Genomic DNA, 25,392 nt, shown 5'->3' on the forward strand with positions numbered 1-25,392 from the left:
GGGCATGGTGGTGACTTTCTAAGGACAACACCAAAGGCACAATCCATGAAAGAAATCACTGATGAGCTGGACTTCAATAAAATTAAAAACCTCTCCTCTGGGAAAGACGATGTCATGAGAATGAGAAGACAAGACACAGCTTGGGAGAAAATATTTGCAAAAGACGCATCTGATAAAGAACTGTTGCCCAAAATATGCAATGAACTCTTAAAACTCAACCATAGGGCGCCTGGGTGGCTCAGTCGTTAAGCGTCTGCCTTCGGCTCAGGTCATGATCCCAGGGTCCCGGGATCGAGTCCCACATCGGGCTCCCTGCTCGGCAGGAAGCCTGCTTCTCCCTCTCCCACTCCCCCTGCTTGTGTTCTGCTCTCGCTGTCTCTCTCTCTGTCAAATAAATAAAATCTTAAAAACAAAAACAAAAACTCAACCCTAATGACACAAGCAATCCAATTAAAGAATGGGCAAAGATCTGAACAGACACCTCACCAAAGAAGATACACAGATAGCAAATGAACACATGAAAAGATATTCCTATCTTTTCAAAAAACATAAGAAAAAGTATTCAACGTCAGATGTCATTAGGGAATTACAATTAAAACAAGGAGATACCAGGACGCGCCTATTAGAACGTCCCAAATCCAAAGCACTAAGGACACCAAATGCCGGTGAGAATGGGAAGCAATGGGAACCTTCATTCATTGCTACTGGGAATGCAAAACAGTGTGGTCACTTAGGAAGATGGTTTGTCAGTTTCTTACAAAACTAAACATACTCTTCCCATATGATTCAGCAATGATGCTCCTTGGTATTTACCCAAGTGAACTGAAAACTTCTGTCCACACAAAAACCTGCACATGGATGTTTATAGCAACTTGACTCATAGTTGTCAAAACTTAGATGCAATCAAGAAGTCCTTCCACAGATGAGCGGCTCAAGACACAGGTCCATCCAGACAATGGAATATTATTCAGCGTTAAAAAACAAATGAGGTTTTGAGCCATGTACAGACATGGAGGAAGGAAGCTTAAGTGCATAGTACTGAGTGAAAGAAGCCAGTCTGAAAAGGTCACATACTGTATGATTCCAATTGTATGACATAGTGGAAAACCTAACCTCTGAAGACAGTAAAAAGATCAGTGGTTGCCAGGGGTTAGTAGGGAGGGAAAAAGGAATAGGGAGAACAGAGGATTTCTGGGGCAATGAAACTGTTTTGTAAGATACCACAATGGTGGGTACCTGTCACTCTACATTTGTCAAAACTCCTACAATACACAACACCAAGGGTGAACCTTAAATGTAACCCTTGGACTTTGGGTGAAGATGATGAATCGAGGCAGGTTCACTGATGACAACAAATCAGTAGTGGTGCAGGATGTTGATAGTGAGTGGTGCACCGGAGGGACAAGGGATATGGGGGGATTCTCTGTACTTTCCACTTAATTTTACTGTGAACTGCCTTAAAACTGCTCTAAGAAATAAAGTTTATTAATTAAAAACAAGATTTAAATGGATGAACGACAGAATTCTCCTCCTTCTTCCTGTTCCCACAGTTGTGGTGTGAGCTTATATTTTTCCTCTTACATCATTGGATTCAGGGTTCAAGTTTCACAGGGCTTTTTGCTCTACAAACCATGAGTGCAAAGGTTCTCCACCCTCTGCTGGAGTTGCTGCTGAACCGTCAAGATAAAGCAAGAGTGTCAACTTCCAACCTTCTTTTAAAGACAAGTATGGACAACTCCGATCCGTATGTCAGGATGATGTCACAATGACAAAGTCAAAGCCACTGCAAGAGTTCGGGGAGGCCATCTCAGCCCCTGGCTTTCAAAATGGTCTTAGCATCAGAATCCAGTTTTCAAATGAACTTACACAGAACCCCCCAAATATACAAGAGTTAATAGAGTAAAAAAAAAAAAAAAAAAAAATCAGAACTGTCCTGGCACCTGATTCTAACACGTTTCATTTCCTAACACAGTCATTATTCCTTCCAGCTCATCAACTGAGAAATACAACAGATGCCCCTCCTATATTATTGTCCAAATAGTTGGTGACAATACTGAACAGGACAGGGCTCAGTAGCATGATTTGGAAACTTCCCTTTTCTTTCGCATATATAGACACATTGGCAAAGATGTAATGATGTAATTAGTTTGGACATTATGTTATAAAACTTTTCAAATGCATAGAAAAGTAAGGGAACAGAATAATGAACATCTACATCTAGATTTCAGGGTTGTAATTATTTTTCTGTATTTCTGTTGCATATATAGGCACTGATTTTTGGGGGTTCTGATTTGGACAAACCAGCTATAAAAGACATTGTGGGACTGTTGAAGGACATCTGAATTTTAAAAAGGCACCTCTGCAAAGTCCAGGACTCCTGGGAACCCTTTAAGACCCAATGGTCCAGCCTCCCTTGCATTTTGCACGTGGGGATTCTGGGCCCCAAACAAGGAAAAGCCCAAAAAGCCTCCAGGAGGCTGGCTTCTGCCTGCCCCTTTAGCTCCTGCCCTAGGCTCCCCAAAAGGCATCCTGTGCTCCAACCGCATCACACATGCATTCCTGCAAACATTTCACAGATCTCAAGCCTCTGTGCCTTTGCTCTACCTTTAAAACAAAGCTGAGGCATCACCTCCTCCAGGAAGCCTTTCCTCACACCCTTCATCCACCCTACGCCCAAGGGTGGAAGTAGGTCAAGCAGAAGCCAGCACCCCCAGGAATGGGTAACACACAGAGCTAATAGTCTAGGTAGGCAGAACAAACCAAACCTGCAAACTAGCAGGGAGGTGTGAGGGGGGGCCTGGGGAACTGCACCCGCAAAAGGAAATTCCAAAAGGGAAGTAAGTATTGCTAAGAGAGTCACTCAAAATGGAGTGGGGAGGAGACTGAGGAAGCAGCCCTATGGGCTGTTTCAATTCTGAGAACACCATGAACTCTTGACTTTTGTCCGTTATGACTTGCCAATTGCACACTGATGGCCTCTTGGAACACCTCCTCTACTGCCGACTGAAATAGAGAGAAGGTAACACCGGTGAGCCACAGAGCCAATCCCGCATCACGTGGTCAGTTAAGCGCTGTCAGCACCGATCACGATTCCTTCAAAACAAGTTACCCAACGCTGGGGGTTTTGCCTTCATGAGCCTGCATTCCCTCTTGCAATTCCGAGCACAGTCTCAATCTCGGTCCTCTCTGTGCCTCCCACATTGCAAATCCTAAGACCTCAAATAAACACTTTTGGTTGCTTTACAACCTCTTCTTGATTGACATACCTACTGTCTTGATTCCAAACAAAAACAAAGGCCAACGGTGGATCTTAACCAACAGATACCCAAGTGACCTCAAGCTGTGACTAAAAGCCATAAACACAAAAAGAACATCAGGGAAATGTCTATGCATAAGGTCTCTCTGTGCCTCCTCGGATTCCATGCCCAGGAATAAGCCCCTGAGACCTCCGAAGACCCCTCTCCTTGCCCTGCACTCTCCCAGGACACTCCAGCAAGAACTGAACGCCCCGCGTTGTGACATTGTTTCTGTGTCTCTCATCTCCCCTCCTTGACGGCGGGGGCTGGTCTCACTCTCTCCATCCCTCTCCTAGACCCTCTGGCAAAGGTCTGGTACAGAACTGGCCTGCAAAGGTTTGCAGAATCAGGTACCATCCCGGCCAGGCGCTAGCACCCGAAGATTTCCACGTGGCTGCAGCGCCCTCTGCCGGGCGCATCCCGCAGCCGCGGGGCACTCACCTGAGCGGGCGCGTTCACCACCGACAGGTTGTACCCGTAGAGGAAGGAGGAGCCGAAGGCGCCCACGAGAGAGGCCACGATGAGCGAGCAGGACCAGTCCTGGGAAAGGAGAGGACAGCACGTCAGATCTGGCAGTCGGGCACAGAGCCAGGGGCCCACAGGACGTACCTGGGCTGTCCCCTCGTCTGGGGAGGCCGCCCCAGAGAATTCCCAGGACAAGGAGACAAGTTCCTGGAGCCGGCCGGCAGGTGAGTTGCCCATCCAGGTCCACCTGCGCAGGCAGGCGCCCTGGGTGAGTTGGGTCAGCGCCTGGAGCTCAGTCTGCTTCTGACTGCTGCAACAAATCAGTGACTGGCAGACCTAATGTCCTTAGCAGGTGCTTTGTAAGCAGCCACATACTATTATTTCAGCTGAATTTGGCCACTTTCTGAACCACACAGGAGCAAAAAGCAAAGCCAGACCCAGCGGCCAGCATCTGGGGCTTACAAGAGGTGTGGGCCAGGCATTGCCCAGAGCCCTTTCTGGGTATTCTCTCCGGGAATCCTTAGATCAGTACTATATGATCCTGATGTTGTTAGGTGAGGAAACAGGCACAGAGGTGTCCGTGCTGCTGTCCGGGGTGGGGGCTGGGGCCCATGCAGCCTCGCGCTGCACCACACTGCCTCTCCGTCTGGGAACGTGTCTCGGGGCTTGAGGCTGCTCACAGCTGCCCACGTGCACACGCGCTCACATGCGCGCGCACGCACCGCCGCACCTGCCGTTCCAGACTCAGCTGTCCATCCGCAGGCCACTATGAGCCCCTCAGGCCAAGGGCCTGCAGAGACATACAGGGCTCAGCCTGGAGAAAGAGGCATCTGCCTCCATGAATCCTGTCCTTCGGCCTCATCCAAGGATGGTCACAATCAGGACAGGGCCCTGGAGCGGAAGCATCTGGGCCCCTTGGCAAAAGCTGACCAGCCCGCAGGAGCTGGAGACAAGAGGGGTTGCCATCCTAAGCTGGCCGGGGCGAATATGCCAGTCTCCAGATGGAGGCGACCCAGGTGCTCTTGGAAGCCGCTTTCTCTGCTATCCTGTAACGTGTGTGCGCTTCTCAGGCCAGGCCCTGATAAAGCCCCAGGGGTACAGCAGCAAACAAACAGACAAGGTCCACAGTTCCGGGGACTGAGCCGGTCAAATACTGTTTGGAAGGGAAAACAGGACCCCAATAGCCAATTCCCTGCTCTGCCTACCTCAGTAGTCTCTTCTAGCACCGGATGCAGTGCTGGACGTTCCGGCCACTCAGCTGTGGGCACCGGAGCCAGTTTCTTGACCTTTCTGGGTCTCAGCTTGCCCAGCTGGAAAATGGATCTAAGAACAGCACGGCTGTCCAGGTTGTTGAGCACTCGCCGTGTTGCTGGGTGAGGATGTTTAGAATGTTGCGTGCACACGGGGAGGGTTCAGAAAGCCTGTTTACTCTTTCTGCTTTCCCTCTGGCCCAGCCATACAGAATGGCTGTTGCCCAGGTCAGGTGCCAGGGTCTCCCTTGGCCTGGCCCGTGCGGCTACGTACGCCCGGAATTCTCCCTTCTAGAGACTTGTGTATCCAAGACCCATGACCAGTGTCCTCTCCTCTGAAAGCTCCATCTCCTCGTGTTGACATTTCTCTGTGATTCAGCTCTGTCCTACCCCGCGCTCGGCCGCTTAGGACTGTAACCTTGGACCAGTTACATAGCTGCTCTGTGACTCAGTGTTCTTATCAGAAAGTGGGGATGATAACAGACCGCACCTACTGGGCTGTTACGCTGAGTTAACACTGTGCCCGCGAGCGTTAGCAACAGAGGCTGGACAGTGGGCAAGGGTCTCACTTTTTGAGGGTGGGGGTCTTGCTTCCAGGAACCAAGCCTGCTGCAGAGAAGGTATTCAGGAAATGCTAGTGATCGGATGGAGGTGAGAAAGGGGGTTTATAAGCCACCGGGATGGACACGGCCAGATGTGGGGCCAGAATCTTTTCCTGCAGTGAGAGGGGCCTGAACTGCATGGGATTCATCGATGGAACAGAAATACACTTTGGACAAAATGCCCATTCTCCATAGTCCCTTATCCTCTGGGTCTCGGCTCAGATGTCACTCCTCCCGACTCCCTGGGCTGTCCCTGGCGGCCTCTGTCCCTGGGCCCCCTTGCTTCCAGCCCTGATCACTGTCCCCTTGTCTGCACCCATCAGAGGATAGAGAAGGGCAGGTGGGAGCCTCTCCCTGGAGCCCCTGCCCCCACTTGGCCAGCCGGGGTCCACCCCCTCTCATCACCTGCCCCAGGGACAGGGTACCAGCTGTGGGGGCGGGAAGGAAGAGGGGACACCACCCAGCACGTGCGAGGCCTCATTTCATGAGCACAGCCACATTGCCAGAGGAAACCGCAGCTCCAGAGTGGGAGCTCCACGGCCAAGGTCACGGGGACCAGGATGCCTGCACTCAAGGCAGGCTTCTCTGACCCAGGGCCCCAGGCCTTCCAGGCCGCGAAGGCAGTTAGGTGCAGCCGCCCACGCTGGGCCTCTGAGCCCCATGGCAGGGTCCAGAGGCCGGTTTCTGTGTTTACCTTTCTGGTCCTCCTGCCCAGTGTCCTTCTCCGGGCGCGGCCACGCTCGGCAGCCCCTGTGTGAGCCCAGGCCCGGGAGTCCATGCTCCTCCGGCCGCGGGCTGTGCCAGGGCATCTCTGAGCAGGAGGCAGAGTCCACGAGGGGGCGGGGGCCCGGCAGGAAATGCGGCAGTTCTGTCTTGTCTGAACAGGAAATGGGCACCGTGGGCTCCCCCCACCCCACCCCCGTTCCCAGTCATAGCAGCAGCCCAGGAGTCCTGGAAGGGCAACTTGCCTTCTCAGGAATCACCACCCAGGGCAGGGATTTTTCCTTTGGCACCTTTGATTTTCCCTCCCAACCGCGTGCAGCGAGGGAGCACCGGGCATGAAGCCAGGGTGCCTCCCGAAGGATTGGGACAGAAGGAACGTCACTGGTGGCACGGGAAGCCTGCTGGCGTCCCGACCCTGCCTCTCTAACTGCGTCCTTAGCCAAGCCACTTTGCTTCTCTGAGCTACGGTGTTTACAAGGGCAAAACGGAAGGCTGATCCTTCCTGGACTGTCCGTCCAGTAGTTATTCTGAGGCTCAACTAGAAAACACATAGCTTCGAGCAGCATGCTGGACGTGGGCATGACTGCCCTGCAGCTCTCCAACAAATGGGGAGGCTCTGGGTTTGGAAGAAAAAGGATCTGCCCCTCTTTTGGTCATTACTCTGTCCTGCTCACTCAGCGTTGGCTCAGGGAAGACCCCTTCCTTGCCCAACCCCGGGCTGGCTCAGGGAACGCATGAAGGAGGCAAGACCCCTCCATGCATACTTAACGTCATGAGAATTAATTCACCACGTGGCCAGTTTGCCCCAGATGTCAGAGTAGTACCTTTAATCATGACAGGTTTAGGACAGCCTGCCTCGGCCCTTTGCTCCCAGAGGCAGAAGGCAGGTACCGAGGCCAGTGGGCGAAGGTATGTCTGGGGAATGCAGAACCCCACGAAGGCTAGGGAGGTCTCAAGTCCACTTGAGAGCAAGCAAACTAGGTTCAGTGGATCACAGACAATGAACCTGGGGCTGGATCACGGAAGACTCTCTGGAAGAGGTGATTCCTGAGTAAGCTCGGGGGGAATATGCAGGCAGAGAAGGTGCTTGGGGCGGGAGAACATGAGCCCAAACCCATGGGCATAGATGCCCTGGGGTATGTGGGAAAGCAGAATAATTGAGCATGGCTGGGGCCTGAGGTATGGGAAGGGGTGCGGGAGGGGACTGGACAGCTGCCTCCCCGGGTCTTGGGGACCCACACTGTGCCATCCTGATGGGGACTTTATGTTCATCCTCCTCTCCTCCTCCCCCTCCCCTCCTTAGCTCAGGCCCTTCCGTGTATTCTTCCTGGCTTCCTCATCGCTAACAGGGGGTCTCACCTGATCTCACTAGAACTCAGACTGAGGCAGGTGATCCCCCCCCCACCCTCCGCCATTTAAAATCATTCTGTGCTTTCCCATTGGGGTTGAAAACTCAGTAGGCCCCAGGACCCAGGACAAATATGCAACTACATTTGGGTGTGAAGTGGGGAGTGCGGGTGGGGACGCCCCCGCGCTGTGTCTGGGACGCCCTGCGCTGTGAAGGCTTGAGTCAGCAAGCATTAAAGGCCCTGCCCACCGAGCACAGCATGTCCACAAGCCAGCAGCGGGCTCCGAGTGTGGCCTTGAGCCCCTGTCAGAGCTGTCCCTGCACACCCCTCCTGCCTCAGCCTCCCTGATCCAACACCTGCTGAATCTGAGCTCCAAGGCCAGAAGCCGGAGGGGATGCAGGCCGCAGGGATGGAGGGAGACCAGCCGCCCCCCGCCTGCGCCCGGTCCGGCCCTGCACCAGGCGCTGTCCCAGACCCTAAGACTGGACATGTGCAGACTTCACTTTTCCTTTTGGTCCCACAGCCTGGAGGCGGTGCTTGGCCTGAAGAGTTCCTCTTATTGGTGGAGCTGGCTGCCCACTACTCCCCCCCCCCGCCTGCCGAAGGCGAAGGAACCCAGAGGGGAGCAGTGCCTTGCCCGAAGTCGCGCACCTGAGAGTAGACCCGGCTCAAGTTCCAGGCCGGTGCTCCAGCTATTTGGAGAGTGGCCTTCACGTTAACTGCACTGCCCTCCTTTGAATTTGAGCTTTTCAGGGTGAATTACAGCTCCACTTTCTGGGAAACCTTGGTGAAGGTGACACGAGCTGTCCCTTCCCCTTGCCACAGCTTAGCGGCTTAAAACCCAGACACGGGTGGGTGGCGCACGGCCTGGGTTTGAGCCTCCGCACAGCCACTTAGGACCTGTGAGCCCTGGTGCAGGTCCCTCGGCCTCTCTGTGGCACAGGGTCCTGATCTGTAACATGGGCGTGACGGGGCCACCGCCTCAGACTTGTGGAAGATTCTGTGAGTTTATACTCGAAAAGCACGTCGAACCGAGGAAGCTAAGACATCAGCCAGCCTACAGCAAGTGCACAATGAATACTCATTAGTATGTTTTAAATCACCTTGTCCCCAGATAATGTGCTGTATCTGGACCCAAATGCTCTCACCCTTTTCTAAATAAGTACCATTCTGCGTACTCTGCGTAGAAAGATCTGGGCCCCTCCAGGGAATTAGTGTCCTCCGCGGTAAACGGGGAGGTCTGGGGCCAGGTTAACGTCACCGGGCAATTGCTAAGGCCTGTGCCAGTGCTTAAGTTTGGTCTCTCGGTGATGAACATGATGCGTTGCACCTGCCTGGACCAGACGGCAGGTAACCGGGACTACCCATTACCCAAGCACCCTCCTCCTGCACCTCCCAGGCCACGTCTACACTGCTTTGCCCTCGGCCAAATGTGTTCACACCCATGATATCCCCAGTCCTCCAGCAGCCATCCAAGGAGCTGCTAGGCCGACGTGACAGGGAAGAAGTGGAGTTTGGGAGAGCGGGTACCATTCCCACATTGGCTTGGCCTGTGGTGCCGCGCTCTCCGGCAGACCCTGAGAAAGTTACCTCTATCAAGGATGTGGCCATTAGACAAATGTTCCCAGGTGTGCTGGGGCTGAGCCACGATCACCCTCTTCTGACCTGTATGCACACACCCACCCACCATTATTTATCGAGTACCTACTCCTGCCAGGTTCTCCTGGCCCTTGCTCAGGCTTGCCCTCTGACTACCCATAACTGCTCATCCGTCGGCACTCCGCTCTCTCACCAGCTCCCCACGAAGCCCCGCCAGGCCTCTCTCTGCCCCTCTGTGCTCTGTAGGCTGCTCACCACTGCACTGGCTGTGACCATCCTTACTTACAAGTGTCTGTCCCCATGTGTGCCTTTCCCTCTGGACGGGAGCTCACCAAGGGCTGGGGCCGTGTGTGTCTGTTATGGAGTGAACTGTGTCCCCCTCCCCAGATTCATCTGGGGAAGTGTTAACCCCCAGCACCTCAGAAGGTGACTGTATTGGGGGACAGGGTCTTTAAAGAAGAGAGTGGGGTAAAATGAGGTCACTAGGGTAGACCCCAATCCGATATGACTGGTGTCTTTATAAGAAGAACGTGGGACACAGACACATATAAAAGAAAGTCCATGTAAGGACGTGGGGAGAGGACAGCCGTCTACATGCCAAGGACAGAAGCCTCAGAAGGAATCAACCCTGCCGACATCCTTGATCTCAGACTCCAGCCTCCAGGACCATGAGAAAGTAGATCTCTGTTGTTTAAGACCCCCAGCTTGTGATGCTTTGTCATGGCGGCCTGAGCAGGCTAATCCAGTGTCCTGAGCCTCTTTGGATTCCCAGAGTTTTCTTCCCACCTCACTCAAGGAAGGGGCCAGGTAGATACTTCTGGAACTGAACTCAAACTGATGGTGTCCTGAAGCTAGAAAGTCAGCTTGGACAAGATGAAAATTTTCTACCAGGAAAGGAAAAAAAAGGGGGGGGGAGTTTTTTATTGAATATCATTTAAGCAGAATGATTGAGATGACAGTACCACTCCCTTCATGACACCAAATGCCTAGACAGCAGAGCCTTGACTCTACCTCATAGGAGTGTGTCCTTGGAGGGAATGACTGTTTATTTAACGTGACTCTGCCACATCCCTGGATGACCCGAGGAGGTGGCTGGACCCTCCTTAAACCTCTGTCTCACACCTGTGGGTGGGGACAATCACTCTCAGCCTGCCAGTTCCACACTTCCCTGGTGGTTTGATAAATACACTTGTGTTGATCTTTGTCCAGCTAAATAAGGTTTATTAAAAACATGGACATATTTTCTTCTGAGTCCTGGTTGCTTCTGCTGCTATCACAGGAGATGAGGCACAAAGGGACCAGGGTTCGAGACCACTCCCCCCCCAAACTAGCTACGTAGCCTTGGACAAGTGGCTTCATCCCTGTCTGAGCTGCAGCTCCTCGCCTGCAAAATGAGGGTGGTGATGTCTTCACTGGGGTATATGGCCAAGAGAACCGAAGGAGAGACCCGGGTAAAGGCCCCGCACAGAGCAGGTGCTGTCTGGCTTTGGTTTTTGAGTCTGGTTTAAAAGAAGGTGCAAGGATCCCTGAGGAGTGAGGGCCTCTCTGGGGCAGGTGGACTGGGCCTTGTGGTGGGGTAGGGGATGGGTTTCAGCATATCCTCAAGGACAGCGACATCCTCACTCTCACACAGCAGTGTCCCCTCGTTGTGAAATGACCTTTGGAGTGGAGACACTCCCGCCAGTCCTGAAGACCACCAGCAGATGACAGAGTCATCATCAACCAGAGTACAATACGATTAGTGGCCTATGGCTCGTAGCACACGCTTTCCCGCTCACACGGCAACTTCCCACACACCGTTGCTTCTACCCCCTGGTCTCTCTTATCCACCTGACCTCGCCTCCATCTACATCTCCTCGGGAGCAGCGAAGGGGCCCGGAGGGACTGCCCCAGCGTCACCAGAACAGGGAGAGATAAGGAAACCAGGACTGACCAATTTCTTTCTCGCCAAATCACTTTCTTTGGAATCTGCTGAGTCCTTTTCACTGCACTTCATGGTTTATTTTTCAAATTTTGGACTGGGTTTCCTTGTTCCTGAAAAAGAGAAAAAAAAGGAAGAAGTCATTAGATACTTGCCGCCCCAATGGGTAATTAGGGAAGGTAGCCCCAAAATGGGCGGGTTGCCTGGTGAGGACACGAGGACAGCGGTGCCCAGCTCCCCTGGGGACCCACGCATCTCCATGCTCGTCTCTAGCCTCATGTCTCCATCTGCAGGATGCGGGATGGTGGGGCTGGACGACTTCTGTGTTTCCCACACTTGCTGTGTTGCTTATTAAATACAGGCCCCTCCCCAAAACATTCTCATTCAGATGGTCATTCTTATGACAGGGAAGATCTTGGAAACACCAAAATTTCTGTCCCCAAGACGTGAAAATAAAAGCGGTGTAAATTAAAACCAAGTGCCCATCTTCCCTGTCAAATTGGAACCAGTCACCAAAATTGTAACCAAAATCACTGGCAGGACAGAAGTAGAAAAATGTGCAGCTTTTCTGGAGTTTGGAAATAAGTTACCAGAGCCATAAAAATATGTGGGCCCTTTGGCCCAACTACTCCATCTATAAAAAGTTATTAGAAAGCAGTAATAAAGAACATGCACAAAGATTTTAGCCTGAGATTGTTAACAAATGGGTATTCACAATAGAAAAAAAAATCTAACAGGAAAGTTTAAATAAGTTATGGTACATCCATATATGGAAACTCATGTAGCATTTAAAAACTATGTTAAAGAATATTTAACGTCATGGGAAAATGCTCATAATCTTACTAGACAGAGAAAGATCTATAAAAGAATATCCATTAGCATTAAAAACATGTACTTAATAATAAATCCATGCTATTATATGAGGACTTAAACTATGCCCGTGTGTTTTTTCATATAAAATTAAGATTTTTTTAGATGTTGGTACATTAAGTTATTTATTCCACAATTATTCGTTAAGCCTGTAATACCTAGGTAAGATCAAGACAGACCTTGCCCTGCCCTCATGGAGCTTCCATTCTAGAAGAGCCCATTTGGGAAGAGCATACAGAGTGCTCCCGGGGCATGGGGAAGGCGGAAGGACAGCAGGAGCCTGGGCTGCCAAGGTGAGCAAAGGACGCATCACATATTTATGTGCAGCAAAAATAGACTCCCTGGAAGTAGCAAAACGGAACAGCAGTTTCTACTTGGCCGTGGTATTTTAGTCCATTTCTATCTGGTTGGTTTTCCTATGCTTTTCCAATTTTTGACACACACACACACACACAAACCCCACTTCTATAACTAGAAAAGCAAGTTTAAAAAAATCACTTTAAATTTAAAAAAACTTTAAAATCAGTCCTTAAGGTGTCGAGTAGCCAAGCAGGCATAAAAAATACAATTCTGGAAGAATATTTAGTTCTGATAGGATGACGGGTTCTGCGATCCAGAAGTCATTTGAGCTGGCCCGACAGGAATGTTGGTTGGTGAGCTTCTGTGGGCAGCGCTCGAGGGGGACATCTGAGGCCCTCCCCTGAGGGACCCTGCCTATCTCAGCCCAGCACACACCCCGGGACGCTCCAGCCCACTGGACCTCCCTTTTCAGGCCATTCTCATTCTCGTGTTCCTTTGGCTGCCCCTTAGCCTAGAATGCTTTTCCTCCTCCCCGTGCACAGAAGGAAGTGATTCAGTTTTTCCAGAAGGAACAGTCACTCAGAGTAGGTGAGCCTTGAAGGTGAGACTCTGTGCCTCACCCTACAGAGACCACCACAGAGCTGACAATGACTTCATCGTCCCCGAGACATCATGTCCCAGGTGGGAAGCTGCCCACCGGCACGACACTAGGCCAGGTGCAGACAGCGTGCACCCCAGGCGGCGTGGGGCCATGAGTTCAAACCCCAGCCCTATAGCTTACTAGCTGTGTGACTTGGGGCAAGGTGCTTAACCTCTCTGTACCTCTGTTTCTTTATATGTCGAGTGAGGAAGAATAACAGGATATATCTCACAGGGCTTTTGTGAAGATCAAATGAGTCCATGTATATGAAGCACATAATAAATGCTAAATGGTCACCATCATCACCGGACTCCCAGCAAATGGTCTCTGTGGAGCGCAGATAAGGCAATCATTTGTCAGGGTCCTCGTGGGACACCATTCTAAGACGGTGTCTTAGAACTGGTTACGAGGAAAAAGGAGGGGGAACCATTTGGCGTATGAGTAGAGAACCCTCAACTGCCTCAAAATAATTCTCGAAGGCTTAAATAGAGTAATGAATAAATAGAACATAGTATAAATAGAAGCTCTGAGCATGAGGTTCTAAAACCCTGTCTTTTCAATCTGCAGTAATAATATAGAAATTGCTGCTGATGCGATCTCACACTCTGCTGGTGCCCACTAGTGTGGCCATGCCACTTCTTAAAAGTTCCAAGTGCGCTGCACCCATTGATGAGCAGCCCGGTCCCAGCCCCCAGGGTGCCCACCTGCCTCAGCCCAGCAGCTACAGGATTAACACCTACATAGCGATGCCCAAGACTCTGCTCCTAGCAATCTGATTGCCCCCCCCACCCCGCCTCGGCTGTACCTGGGGTTAAATATTTAGAAAACCGCCTCTGCTACTGATAATAAAACTTTGACGGGCGCCATGTGTCGATCGCGATGGCCAGCCACGCTGGAAATAAAGTAAGCGAGCCTTGGAGAAGTATCTTTACCCGCCCAACCCGTCACAGAGGGTGGATCTGAGCCTAGACAGCTTCAGGTCACATCGTCGCTCAAAAGCCTGTGTTGGGTGGAAGGACGGACGGACGGAGGCGAAGAAAGGGCACAGCTGACATCAGTCCACCGCAGAACGTCAGCAGACAGCGCAGGTGAACCTGTTCTCCCAAAGCTGGCTCATGCAAGCGGGAGGCCACCTCCCTCGAGATGCCTGCAGGTGCTGCCTTGCGTGCGGTCCAGCCCCTGGCTGACAGCTCTCCGTGGGAAGTGCCACATACTCCAACTCCCCCCACGTTTTTGATTAATACTTGGCTGTGACTTTATTCTTAATTTTCAGGGTGAAGTCTCTGCTGACTTCGGCATGGAGCTAAAGCTAACTCTGAAACAACATATTGAAAAGGAATGTGGAAAATAGAGCAGAGTTGAGAGAGAGAGAAGGAGAGAAAGAAAAAAAGAAATAGAAGGAGAGGGAGGGAGGAAGGGGGCAGGCAGAAGGAGATTACTGGATTAGTAGCCATCCGAATGATTGCCTTAGCCATAATCACTCGTAATCAATTTCATTTTTATGTTAACATTTATCAAACACCATGCTAAGCACTTCATGTGCGTTTTCGCTTTTAATCTTCACCAAATTGATTTTCAAATCCCTCACTTTTCAATTCTCTTATTCCAGCTGCTTGGTGAGAGTCTCATAGGCTCTTGAAATCATCCCTAAAGCTAATCCAGGTCTGTGAGCATAACTCACCTGGCTCCTGGAGCCTCCCTTGTCTGTTACAGTCTAAAGAGCAAAGAGCATATGCTTCCTAGATAACTCAGCTCCCCATATAATCCAATATAAGCCTGCGAAATTGTCAAAGAAAGCAACATTAACGATTAAATGGCACCAGCTGTTACTGTAAACATTCCGTGAAGCCTCTCTCCACGGGCCGAGAGATAAATGATTAACAGCGAACTACCGAGGGCTAGCTCAGCTTATCAGAAACGTGCCAGGTGAGGGTCAACAAGTTCTGGACCAGAGTCAAAGGCAGAGGTATTCCCGAGAAGCCACTGCTGATTATGGGACTGACCTTCCTGGGTGTCAGAGGGCTGCTTGCTAGCCTGAGGGTGTGTGGCCAGAGCGGGACCAGCCTGCCCAGGTGGCGGTGAGGTTTAGGTGACATGACACGCAACAAGCGGTAAAGCAGGACACAGATGGATGCACATTGATTGGGTCCTACGCCCAAATGAGCAGGATGAAGGGTTTACGCTTGCTACTCTGTTGATGTAGGAGTACAATTAGCCCAATGAGAAATACGCGAGAGCCGTCGACTCTGAGATGCTGTACCCGTGGGCATTGCTCTTGTTGTTATTCTAGGAATGCCACAATGTCCTCCTGACCTGTCCCTCTAGCGTGAAAGAGATGCCCACGTGCGAATCCTACTCTGTCTTCAGGACTCTGAGATAAATGGAGGGCTGGAGTGGTGCAGAGATGCGAGGGACAGAGGTGAGGAATCCAAGAGCATGTCTGGGGAGCGCGGGGCAAGATCCAAGGTCAGCCAAGGGCACCGACAGCCTCCTCCTGACCAGTTCACAGAGAGAGCCGACAGGTGGGAAGTGAAAATGGGCTCCTGGGAGTCCCACCCACCATAGAAAAGGGACTCTGTGCCTGGTTCAGGCATGTGCTTAGGGCCTGGGAGATAGCACCGTTTGGGGAACCTGGAAAAGCGCATCCAATTCCCTTGGCATCAGTTCAGAGCACCCAGGCAACCTGCTCATGGCTAATCCCATTTCCCCAGTTTCCCAGTCTTGAGGTTGACAAAAGCGTGGCCTGGAGAGCAGGAAGAAATCACCTGATCCCTGCGAAGCATCTACGACAGGTGTTTTTACCAACCAACCTCCATGTCCGACACAACTTGCACACCAGGAAGATGACATTTCTGTGCCCGGGGTGATTTGAGCTGTGCGTAAGGAAATGCAGACACACCTGGGCAGTGCGATTGCTCCCCCAGGCTTTTCAAAGCTTCCGCAATTATCCAGCTGGTGCCTAGCCCTTTCTTGCCCCAATCAGTCACCCGACCTCTCTCTCTTGACATCTTTTTAGCTGCAGCAGATCATTCTCAATGCCAAGATTATTCAACCATTGGTTTCACAGCATCTGGATAGATAATATAACATGACGACTAAGAGCCTGGGATTCAGAGCTCGAACCCCAGCCTGCCACTCCCCAGCCACGTCACATGGGGCAAGTCACCTGTCTGTGAGGTGGAGATTAGGGAGTGCTCATCTCAGGGTCATGTCATACAGACCAAACGAGGTGCTGCCCTTGGAATTGCCTGCTGTGTAGCAAGTGCCCAGTATTGCTATTGTTTTGGGAAGTCTCTTTGTTGATCATTATTTTTCTTCTTGTTTATTCATTTATTCTTTATCAAGTGTTTATGGAGCACCTACTATGTGGCCAACATAGTGCTAGATACTGAGAAAGCTGCAAAGAAGGGTAAACCTATTACTTCCATCGGGTAATTCACAATCAGGTCAGAAGGATGAGCCATGGGAAGGAACCTGCATTTAGTAAGCACCTACTGTGTGTCAGGCGCTGGTTATGCACAGCCTCATTTAATCCTAAGAGCAGCCACCAAGTGTTTGTTAGTTCCATTCTGTGGCCAAGCATACTGGGGTTCCACGGTCATCCCACTTGCCTAAAGCACCACAACTTGTGGATGAGAATTGACGTTTAATGCAAGACCATCCATTCCACCCACTGCCCACCCTCTGTTCACTGCTGCTCTGGGGGGGAAGCCTCTCATCAGAGTGAGCCTCGGGACCTTGGTGTCTACACATTTTTCCCTTTTTTTTGGCAGTGCAGCATCCAAAAAGACTTCTTACTTTGGAGGGTCTGCCTTATGGGTCTTGTGGGCACATCCCTCTCACCTTCTCAAGAGTCTTCCAGCAATTATCCTCTTTCCCTTCAGCATCATCAATTTCTCCTTCTCTACTGGGTCTTTCTAGGCTAGATACAAAGGTGTCTTAACATCACCAACCGAAAAACAAAAACTAAACTAAGAAGTGTTGGAGAGGGGGGCACCTGGGTGGCTCAGTCAGTTGAGCGCCTGACTTGGTTTCGGCTCAGGTCATGATCTCAGGGTCATGAGATGGAGTCCCGTGTCAGGCTCCGCACTCAGTAGGGAGTCTGCTTCCTCCTTCTCCCTTGCCCTCTGCCCCTCCCCCTCCTCACTCTCTCAAATAAATAAATAAATAAATAAATAAATAAATCTAGAAGCGCTGGTGAGGATGTGGAGAAACTAGAGCCCTCCTACATTGTCAGTGGGGATGTCAACCTCTTCAGCAACAGTGGGAAACAGTTTGATGGCTTCTCAAAGCGCACTGATAGAATTACCTTGGGACCCAGCAATACAATTCCTGGGTATATACCCAAGGGAATTGAAAGCAGGTGTTCAAACAGAACTTGTACTTGAATGCTCGCAGCAGTTTTATGTACAGTAGTTAAAATGTGGAAAGAGTCCAATGTCCATTAGTTAATGAATGGATACACAGTTGTGGTCTATCCACACCTGGATTACTCATTCAGAAAGGAATGAAGTCCGGAGACATGTTTACAGTGTGGAAGAACCTCGGAAACCTTACGCTGAGGTGAAAAAGCTGGACACAAATAGTCACCTGTTTCATGATTCCATTTAGATGGAATGTGCAGAAAAGGCAGATCCAGAGAGGCTGAAAGCTGACGAGTGGTTGCCACGGGCTGGGGGAGGTGGCCAATGGGAAGCCAATACTTAATGGGTTTGTTTTGGGGGAGATGAAAATGTTTTGGAGCTAGACAGAGGTGTTGGTTACACAACGCTGTGAACGTAGAAAATGGTTAATTTTATGTTAAGTGAAGTTCACCTCAATTAGGAAAAAAAAAACTTCCTTTGACTCCATGACCTTCTGTTATCACCCCATTTCCTTGCTCTTTGTCACAGCTAAGCTGTCCCGGAGGATTCACTGTCTCCACTCTGCACTTCCTTCGTCTGCTCCAGCAGAGGGTTTGACCCATCACACCACTCAAGTTGCTCTTACTGAGGACATCAATCATCCAAAGTCACTAGTCAATTCCCTATAACCTCCCAGCAGCTTTGATAAACGTGACCACTCCTCTTCCTTCTGGGTCCTTCTAGAAACTTCCTTGTCCTGTCTTCCAGTCAACATGCTGGCCTGGTTTTCCCTCAGCGGCTCCTCCTTCCCTGCGAGGCCACCGAGGATGGAGGCTCCCAGGACTCAGCCTTTGCAAAGGCCTCCTCTCTGCTCTGCCCACACTCTTGTCCTGGTCGACCTCATCCAGACTTGTCCCCGGCCTTCAGCCCACCCATATGAAAACTGAACTTCTGTTACCCCTGCCCAATTCCCCTCTTTCATCAGGCCTCTCCCTCATCCAGCCCCCTCCCAGTTCCCAGGCCAAAAAGCAGACTCCTTCCTCCCTCTGAATTCCCTCCTGGTGCCTGTCCAAATAATGACAACCCTCACCACCTCGGCTCCCAGTTATATCCCGGGCAGATGGCACATCTCTCCCCGGACCCTGTCCGCACAGCCTCCAGACCACTGCCCGACTCCTCAACCCCCACCCCTTCCGCAGGTGCTCTCCATCCAGGGGCGGCCAGAGTGACATCCTCTGCAAACACCCAGTCCTCGGGACCTACTCTGCTTCCAGCCTCCGGTGACTTTCCTAGAACCGGTCCTGATGTGCCATTCCCTGCTCCCAGAGTCAGACCCTCCTCCTCGTTCATCCAAGTGACACAGAAGAGCGAGGGGTTGGCCCCTCCCGACCTGGGTTCCAACTGTGGGACTTAAGAAGGTCGCGAAGGGCCACAGTGACAAGGCCCATGTTTGCCTCTCCAACTTGTCGCTCTGCTCTCTCCTTTGGCCTCCACATACCCCTCACCCGGGCCTTCTCCCTTCCTCCCAAACACCCAGGTTCTGCCATCTTGGGGCCTTTGGACCTGCTGCTCCTTCTGCCCAGAGATCCGTCCCCAGACCACTGTAGGGCTGCTTCACTCTTGTCCTGCAGGTCTTAGCTCGCACATCTCCTTAGAAAGGCTCTCTCTCACCATCCTGCCTAAACCAAACCCACCCAACCCCAAGTCGGCCTGCCTGTCTGTCTGTGTGTCTGTCTCTCCCTGCCTCCCTTTCTGAGTCCTCCTTCTCCCTGTCCGCTCCCTCTCTCTCCTTCCTTCCCTCTTTCTCTCTTTTTCATTACCTTTTATTTTCTTCAACATACTTAATACCTGACGTTCTCTTTTTTGTCTATTGGTTTTGGGGCTCCTGTCTTTTCTCCCCAGCAGAATGCAACTCCATGGGGGAGGGGGCAGTGGGGGGGGCAGAGACCTTGTCTCTTATCACTGCTGTCATCCCAGTGCCCAGACACAGTCCAGCACGTAGTAGGCACTTCATGCGTATTTGGTGAAGAACTGATCAGAGAAGCCACAGTGCCCGCTGAGCTCTCTCTTGCCCGCAGAAAACCCCGGCAAGAGTGCTCAGCCTAGACTGGCTGCCAGGGGGGCCTGCCAGCACTGGGCCCCGAGTCCGACCCAGAGCCGCGGGCGCCGCCGAGGAAGTGCAGTATTCTCTAGCAGGAGGGGGGGGGGAACGGCACTCGGGGTCGCGGGGGGGGGGGGGGGGGGGTCAGGGACCTTCCGACCAGGGGGTTTTCTTGCTGTCTGCTTCCCACATTTTCTGCATATTTCCAGAACCTGGATGCACAGTCTCTCCATGGATGCCTATGGCATGTTTGCTTGGTATCATTTTGCGTCTGTCTGGAGCCCTCAGGGAACTCTTACTCTGACTCACAAGCCCTTAAGGAGAAGCACGGACAGACCTCTGCTTGGTTTAATCACCCTTTTGAAGTAAGTTGGAAAAGGAACTCGTTTAAAAAAAAAAACACACACACAAAAAAATGGAGTGGAATGTCTGAAGATTCAGACCCTCTGCCTGGCTCATGAGCTTGGTTTAGGCGGGAAGAGCAAGGCTCTGGTGCCCACCGTGACTGTCCCCAGCCAGCCGTGTGACCTTAAGCAATTCGGCTAACCGCCGTGAGCTCAGCTTCCTTGCCTGCGTCATAAACACGACAGCATGTCCCTATGAGGGGATCAATAATGTATGAACCTAATACTCAACCCCTGGCAGAGACTTGTCAATTGTACCCATTTTTAACACTTAGAAGTCAACCATTTATGACATTCAGAGGGTCCAATAAATATTTATACTTAGCTGTTCATTCAGAGTTTCTCTCGGGTTCTTGTTCAGCTTGACCAGAGTTGACAAACAAGAATGGAGCAGGTCCCCGGGAATTTGTGATCTCCGGGGAGACTTGGCGCGTGGCCCTCTGATGTCAAAGGAAGGGCTGTAGGCCAGACGCCAGTTAGCTTGGATCTTCCTGAGACTCGGAAGTGCTCATCCAAGCTGCTGCTGGGTTCTCTCCCGCCTCTCTGGCCGCCTTCCACACGTTCTTCCTTGGGGCCTCCTCCTCCTTCCTTGGGGCCTCCTCACTGTGCGCTGGCTTCCTGGGCAGCTCTGATCCCCTGCGTGCTGACAACTCCCACGGTTCAATCCCAGCCCAGGTGTCCCACGTTCCGGGCCAGCCCACGTCCCGGGATGTCGGCACTTGGGGACTAAAAGGAGCCTCAGAATTAAGGTGGCCTGGTGAAGCCGGTGAAGTGGCCAGGTCAGTTCCTAGCTGAGCAAGCACCTGGAGGGAGTCATGCGTTTGGGGCCAGGGCGGGCCCCTTGGGCTGCACGCAACTGGCACACTCGAATGAATAACCAGCATCTCCGACGCACCAAGGTCCGCAGCCTGCCACCCTCCCCGCTCCTCCCGCCCCAAACTAGCTCCTCCACAGTCTTCCTGTCCGGGTGAGTGGCGTCGCCGTCCCACCTGCTGCCCACACGCGCCTCAGCGACCCAGAATCCGACCGCCTCCCATCAGTCCCTGCTCTTCAGCCCTAGCCCCTAGTCCATGCCGTCTTGGCAGCTCTGGGAGGAGCCCGCTGCGTCCTGCCTGCTCTCCCCCCCCCTGCCCCTGCCCCCCCCCCCCACTGCCCCACAGAGCAGCTGAGTGCTCTTTATAATGTAGGTTGGAGCTCGTCCCTCCGTGCTCAGAAAATGCCCCTCCCGTTGGCTCCGGACCCTCTCAGCTCAGGGTTATGTTCTCAGGCTTTCGCAAGGGCTACGGCCTCTGACCCCGATGACTCATACCTGACCCTGTCCCCCCATCTCCTTCCCCCTACCCCTCCACTCTGGTCAGCCGGCTCTCTTGGTGCCCTCGAGTGGTTCTAGGACACTCTTGTCTCAGACCTTTTGTACCTGCTGTTCCTCTCCCCGGGCCACCCCCTGCCCCCCCTGCCCAGATCTGCAAAGGACTCACAGCTTACTTCCCTCTGGCCTCCACTCAGATAGGACCCATTGGAGAGGGCCCCTGACCCCCGATATAAAATGCAGCTCGTAATTAATCACCCCCATGACCTCCATCTATCCCGCTGGATTTTTCCTTTGGCGTGGCACCAATCACCATCGGCTGAATATTTACCTGTCGGCTGAGCTCTGTCCTCCAGCTGGAATGTGTAGCCCAGACGGCTGGGACTGGGTCTTGTGCTGCTCGCTCTCCTGGCCTCCCTGGCTCTAGTTCCCACCTCCCCTGTCCTGCTCTTACCCTGGGGAGCCGGCCTGAGGGATGGCATTGGCAGACTCCCTTGCAACTAGCTGTCAGCCCAAGAGAACCGTGGGCAGGAAATCGAATGGTGGGAAGACAAGGGCGCTTCTTCCCTGCACCCCCTCCCCCACTGCCAATTCAGCAGCTCTGGCAATAGCCGCCTTGTCCCCAAGTCCCCAAGTGCAGATCCCTGCAGGTGGCCCAATGACACTTCCTTCCCTTGCCCTCAGGGCCAGCTGTAATGGCTCCTCGCTGTCATGGGGAGCCTGGCCATTCCTCATCTGTTCTTTTACCCCTACCCACACCTCTGTAAGTCACTTGAATTGTCTGGGGTGGGTTCAGTTTCCTCCTGAAACCCTAGCCCAGCCACCCCAGCCACGTTTACTGCTGCGCCTGGCACCTAGAATACAGTCTGAAACATGGCACTTGATAAATATTTTTAATTCATTAATGAGCTGATTAATTAATTAGCAGAAGGATGAATGGGAGGAAATCAATATGCTACTTAAAGGAATGAATAGATCAACGAATAGAGCCATTTTGCTTCTTGAAGGAAATAATTAAACCAATGAGCTAACTTTTAAGGAAGCATAAATAGGGGGGAAAAATGAACAGAATCTGTGGGTGCCTTCGAATTGTGTGCTTAGCAGAGTTCTGAATCTGTTTCCTGGCTCTTACCTTGAAGGTTAGATTACAGGCCCTTCCTCCCAGCCAGACTGATGAAGGTTCTGAGGTCCCCTTGACCTTGGAGCCCTGGCTGCTGGCCCCATCTCCCCAGCCTGGCCACACACCCTCTGAGTCGTGCCTGGAGCCTTCGGGCTCACCCTCTGCCCAAAGCAGCAGACTCCTCCCTGCTCCGGGGACGCCCCCAGGGTCCACGCCCCTGCGCCAGGGAGAGGGAAAGCCCCCTGGCTTCTGCTGCAAGAGAGGGCCTTGCTTGCTCAGCAGGAGCACCGGCTAGTGAGCTTCAGCTTGGCCAGACTGCCACATTCACCTGGCTTCCAGCCAGCAAGCAGTCCTTTCCTGGCTTGTGACAACACTCAGTGTGGGGAAGCAGCAGTGGGCCTGGAGGGGACACCCACAAGCACCTTAGCCTTCCAAAGTGGACAGTCGCTCTCCTGGGTCTGGTGAAGCTTGGGCCGGAGTGAGGGGACAGGGACAGAAACCACAGAGCAGCACATCCAAGTGCCACTGGGCCGAGAAGTCACAGGGAGCAGGGAGTGGATGGTCACCTGGAGCTGCTCTCCCTTTCCTTCTCTCTGTTCCCTGGGAAGCAGCCACCGGGGACCGCTGAGCAAGCAGGGGCACTTCTGCATGGGATGAGGAAGCTGGTTTCTCTCACACAGTGAAGGGAAGCCAAGTTCTCCCTCCAGGGAAGGGGAAAGTGGCAGAGCAAGGGAGGGCCACCGGCGAGACTGACACCCCAGCTGATGGCACGGCTTTGCCCAGGCTGGCTGGACTTGATTGCTGAGTTCAACGTGTCCAGCCCGGAATGACCTCCTGGGGCTATCAACGTCCCAGAGGTGCTATTGGGGGGTGCCTTCCTCCCTGAGGAACAACCACAGGAGAGGCTATAAGTAGACACTTAACTCATTGCATTTTGCCAAGCAAACTCTGCTCTGGAAAAGAAATCCACCTGCTCATTCATTCATTTGTTCATTCACTTCCTCATTTATTTATTTGACCCAGGCTTCCTGAGGTCGTACTAAGAGCCAGGCCCTCTGTTAGTTGCTGGAGGTACGGAAATGAGTCCGAGAAAGTCCCTCCTGAAAGGCGCTCACACTCTAGGAGGGAGACAGACACACAGCAGTGCGGGATGTGCTCCTTCAATATTCGGTGGTCCAGGCCCGGTCCCTGGCACCTCGGATGGAGCCATGAACTCACACAGACAAAACTTCCTGTCCTTGTGGGGCTTGCATTCTCAGGAAGGGAGACAGATGGTAGACCACACATGTGATTAAAGGACGGTTTGTTAGATTGGGATAGGTGCCATGCAAAAACATAAAGAAGGGCGTATAGAGGGCTGTGGGATGGGATATTATAAATTTTTAAAAGATGGTTCTGGAAGCCCTCACCCAGAAGGTAACACGTGAGCAAAGACATAAAGGAAGGGAGGGCTTGAGCCGGGTGGGCAAGTTACAATGGTTACAACATGTGTGTTATGAAGGCCACACACCCCAGAGCCTTACTCCGCGGCAGCCCAGAAGGACAGCTCTCTGGTTATGAAGGAAAGGAGTTTCCAGCAGAAGAGCAGCTCAGGGAGAAGGGCCAATGGGGAGGAACTACTGGAGTGCCGTGAGTGGGTGAGGAGAGTGACAGATCTTTCCAGAGAGGGAAGTGGGGCAACGGATGGGCTGGTCTAGTTGCTTGGACGGGATCCTATCGACACAGGGTTGACTGTGAGTGGCGGGATGGTGGTGTGACGGAAAGATTCAGGTGCTGACACTGGACCCCCAAAGTTCAAACCGTAGCACCTCACTGGCTCTGTGACCTTGAGCAAGTCATTCGACCTCTGGAAGCCTCAGGTTTTTTTTTACCCTATCTGTAAAATGGGAAGAATCACAGAACTCCCTCCACAGGATCAAGTGACTTAGAAGTGCATCTGTATTATGTGTTCCTCCGAAAGAGCATGGAGGGTGGACTGGAGTCAGGCACGGGGCCAGACTGGCGGCAGGGAGACACATCTGAGAGCTTGAGAACAGGAGCTTGCAAGGTCCTTGATCGCACATCCCAGAGTGGGACGTCTGCAGGAAAGATGATTTACCCCTCCATTCAGTTCATGGTTCCTAGGCTCGCTGGCCGAGATATAGACGTGCTTCTGCCCTCTTGGGCTTGCAGTCTGGGTAAGGGGACACAGATTAAAACACACGCCATCCACGGTAGGCTTGCGATAGAGCACGTGGGGTCAAGGGCAAAGCTTGACCCTTGAGAAGCCTAGAACACCAGTGAGGGCAGTGACAGCAAGATGCCAGTCCTTGTTCCCACCTGGAGAGTTTCTCAAAAACGTAGATTTCTGGCCCTGGCCCAGACCCACTGGCTCTGAAAATCCAGAGGAAATGTCTAATAAGCTAATCCGAATTATCAGCAAAATTGGCAAATGCTGATCCACCACAACTCCCTTGTTTTTACAGATAGGAAATGTGGGGTCCAGAGACTGGCCCAAGGAGCCACGGCCAGGGTGGGCAGGTGAGACGGGGCTGGAAATCAGAGCCCTCTGTTCCCTGACTGCATTCATCTCCTCGGGCTGCATAACAGAGTCCCACAAGCTAGGGAGTTTCAAACCACAGAAACCTACTTTCTCCCAGTTCTAGAGGCTAGAAGTCTGTCTTGAAGGCTCTAGGGGAGAAGCTGCTCCATGCCTTTCTCTTAGCTTCCGGGGTCACTGGCCACCCTTGGCCTTCCTTGGCGTGCAGCCATAACTCCAGCCTCCGTCTGTGTCCTCCCTTGGCCTTCTCCCTGTGTGTCCTCTCCTTATAAAAACACCAGTCATATTGGATTAGGGCCCACCCTATTCCAGTATGACTATATCTTAACCAATTGCATCTGTGATAACTCTATTTCCAAATAAGTTCACATTCTGAGATACTGGGGTTTAGGACTGCAACACAGTTTTTTGGGGGAAGACGTGGTTCAGCCCACCACCCCCCCTCTCCGCCAAGCCTTGGCGGCTCCCCGCATGGACGTGGTTCGGACCCACCTGATTTCGGGAAGAGTTGAGGGCGCTGACGCTAAAATGAAATGGACAAAACAGGACTAATATACTAAG

At 52.2% G+C, this 25,392-nt stretch overlaps 1 protein-coding gene across 1 annotated transcript in view; it reads right to left on the minus strand.

Moving 5' to 3' along the window:
- SLC2A9 (solute carrier family 2 member 9) overlaps positions 1-25,392 on the minus strand; it is a 220,925-nt gene that overhangs the window by 177,656 nt on the left and 17,877 nt on the right. Inside the window, exons 2-3 of the mRNA XM_032399871.1 lie at positions 11,218-11,318; positions 3,738-3,836 (exon numbers count right to left, since the gene is read on the minus strand). Of these exons, the coding sequence (XP_032255762.1) occupies positions 3,738-3,836; positions 11,218-11,280 (162 nt within the window). The 5' untranslated portion in view covers positions 11,281-11,318. The remainder of the gene's footprint in view (positions 1-3,737; positions 3,837-11,217; positions 11,319-25,392) is intronic.

This window comes from Phoca vitulina, unplaced genomic scaffold (genome assembly GCF_004348235.1).
Source record: "Phoca vitulina isolate PV1807 unplaced genomic scaffold, GSC_HSeal_1.0 scaffold3, whole genome shotgun sequence".
Classification (NCBI taxonomy): Eukaryota; Metazoa; Chordata; class Mammalia; order Carnivora; family Phocidae; genus Phoca; species Phoca vitulina.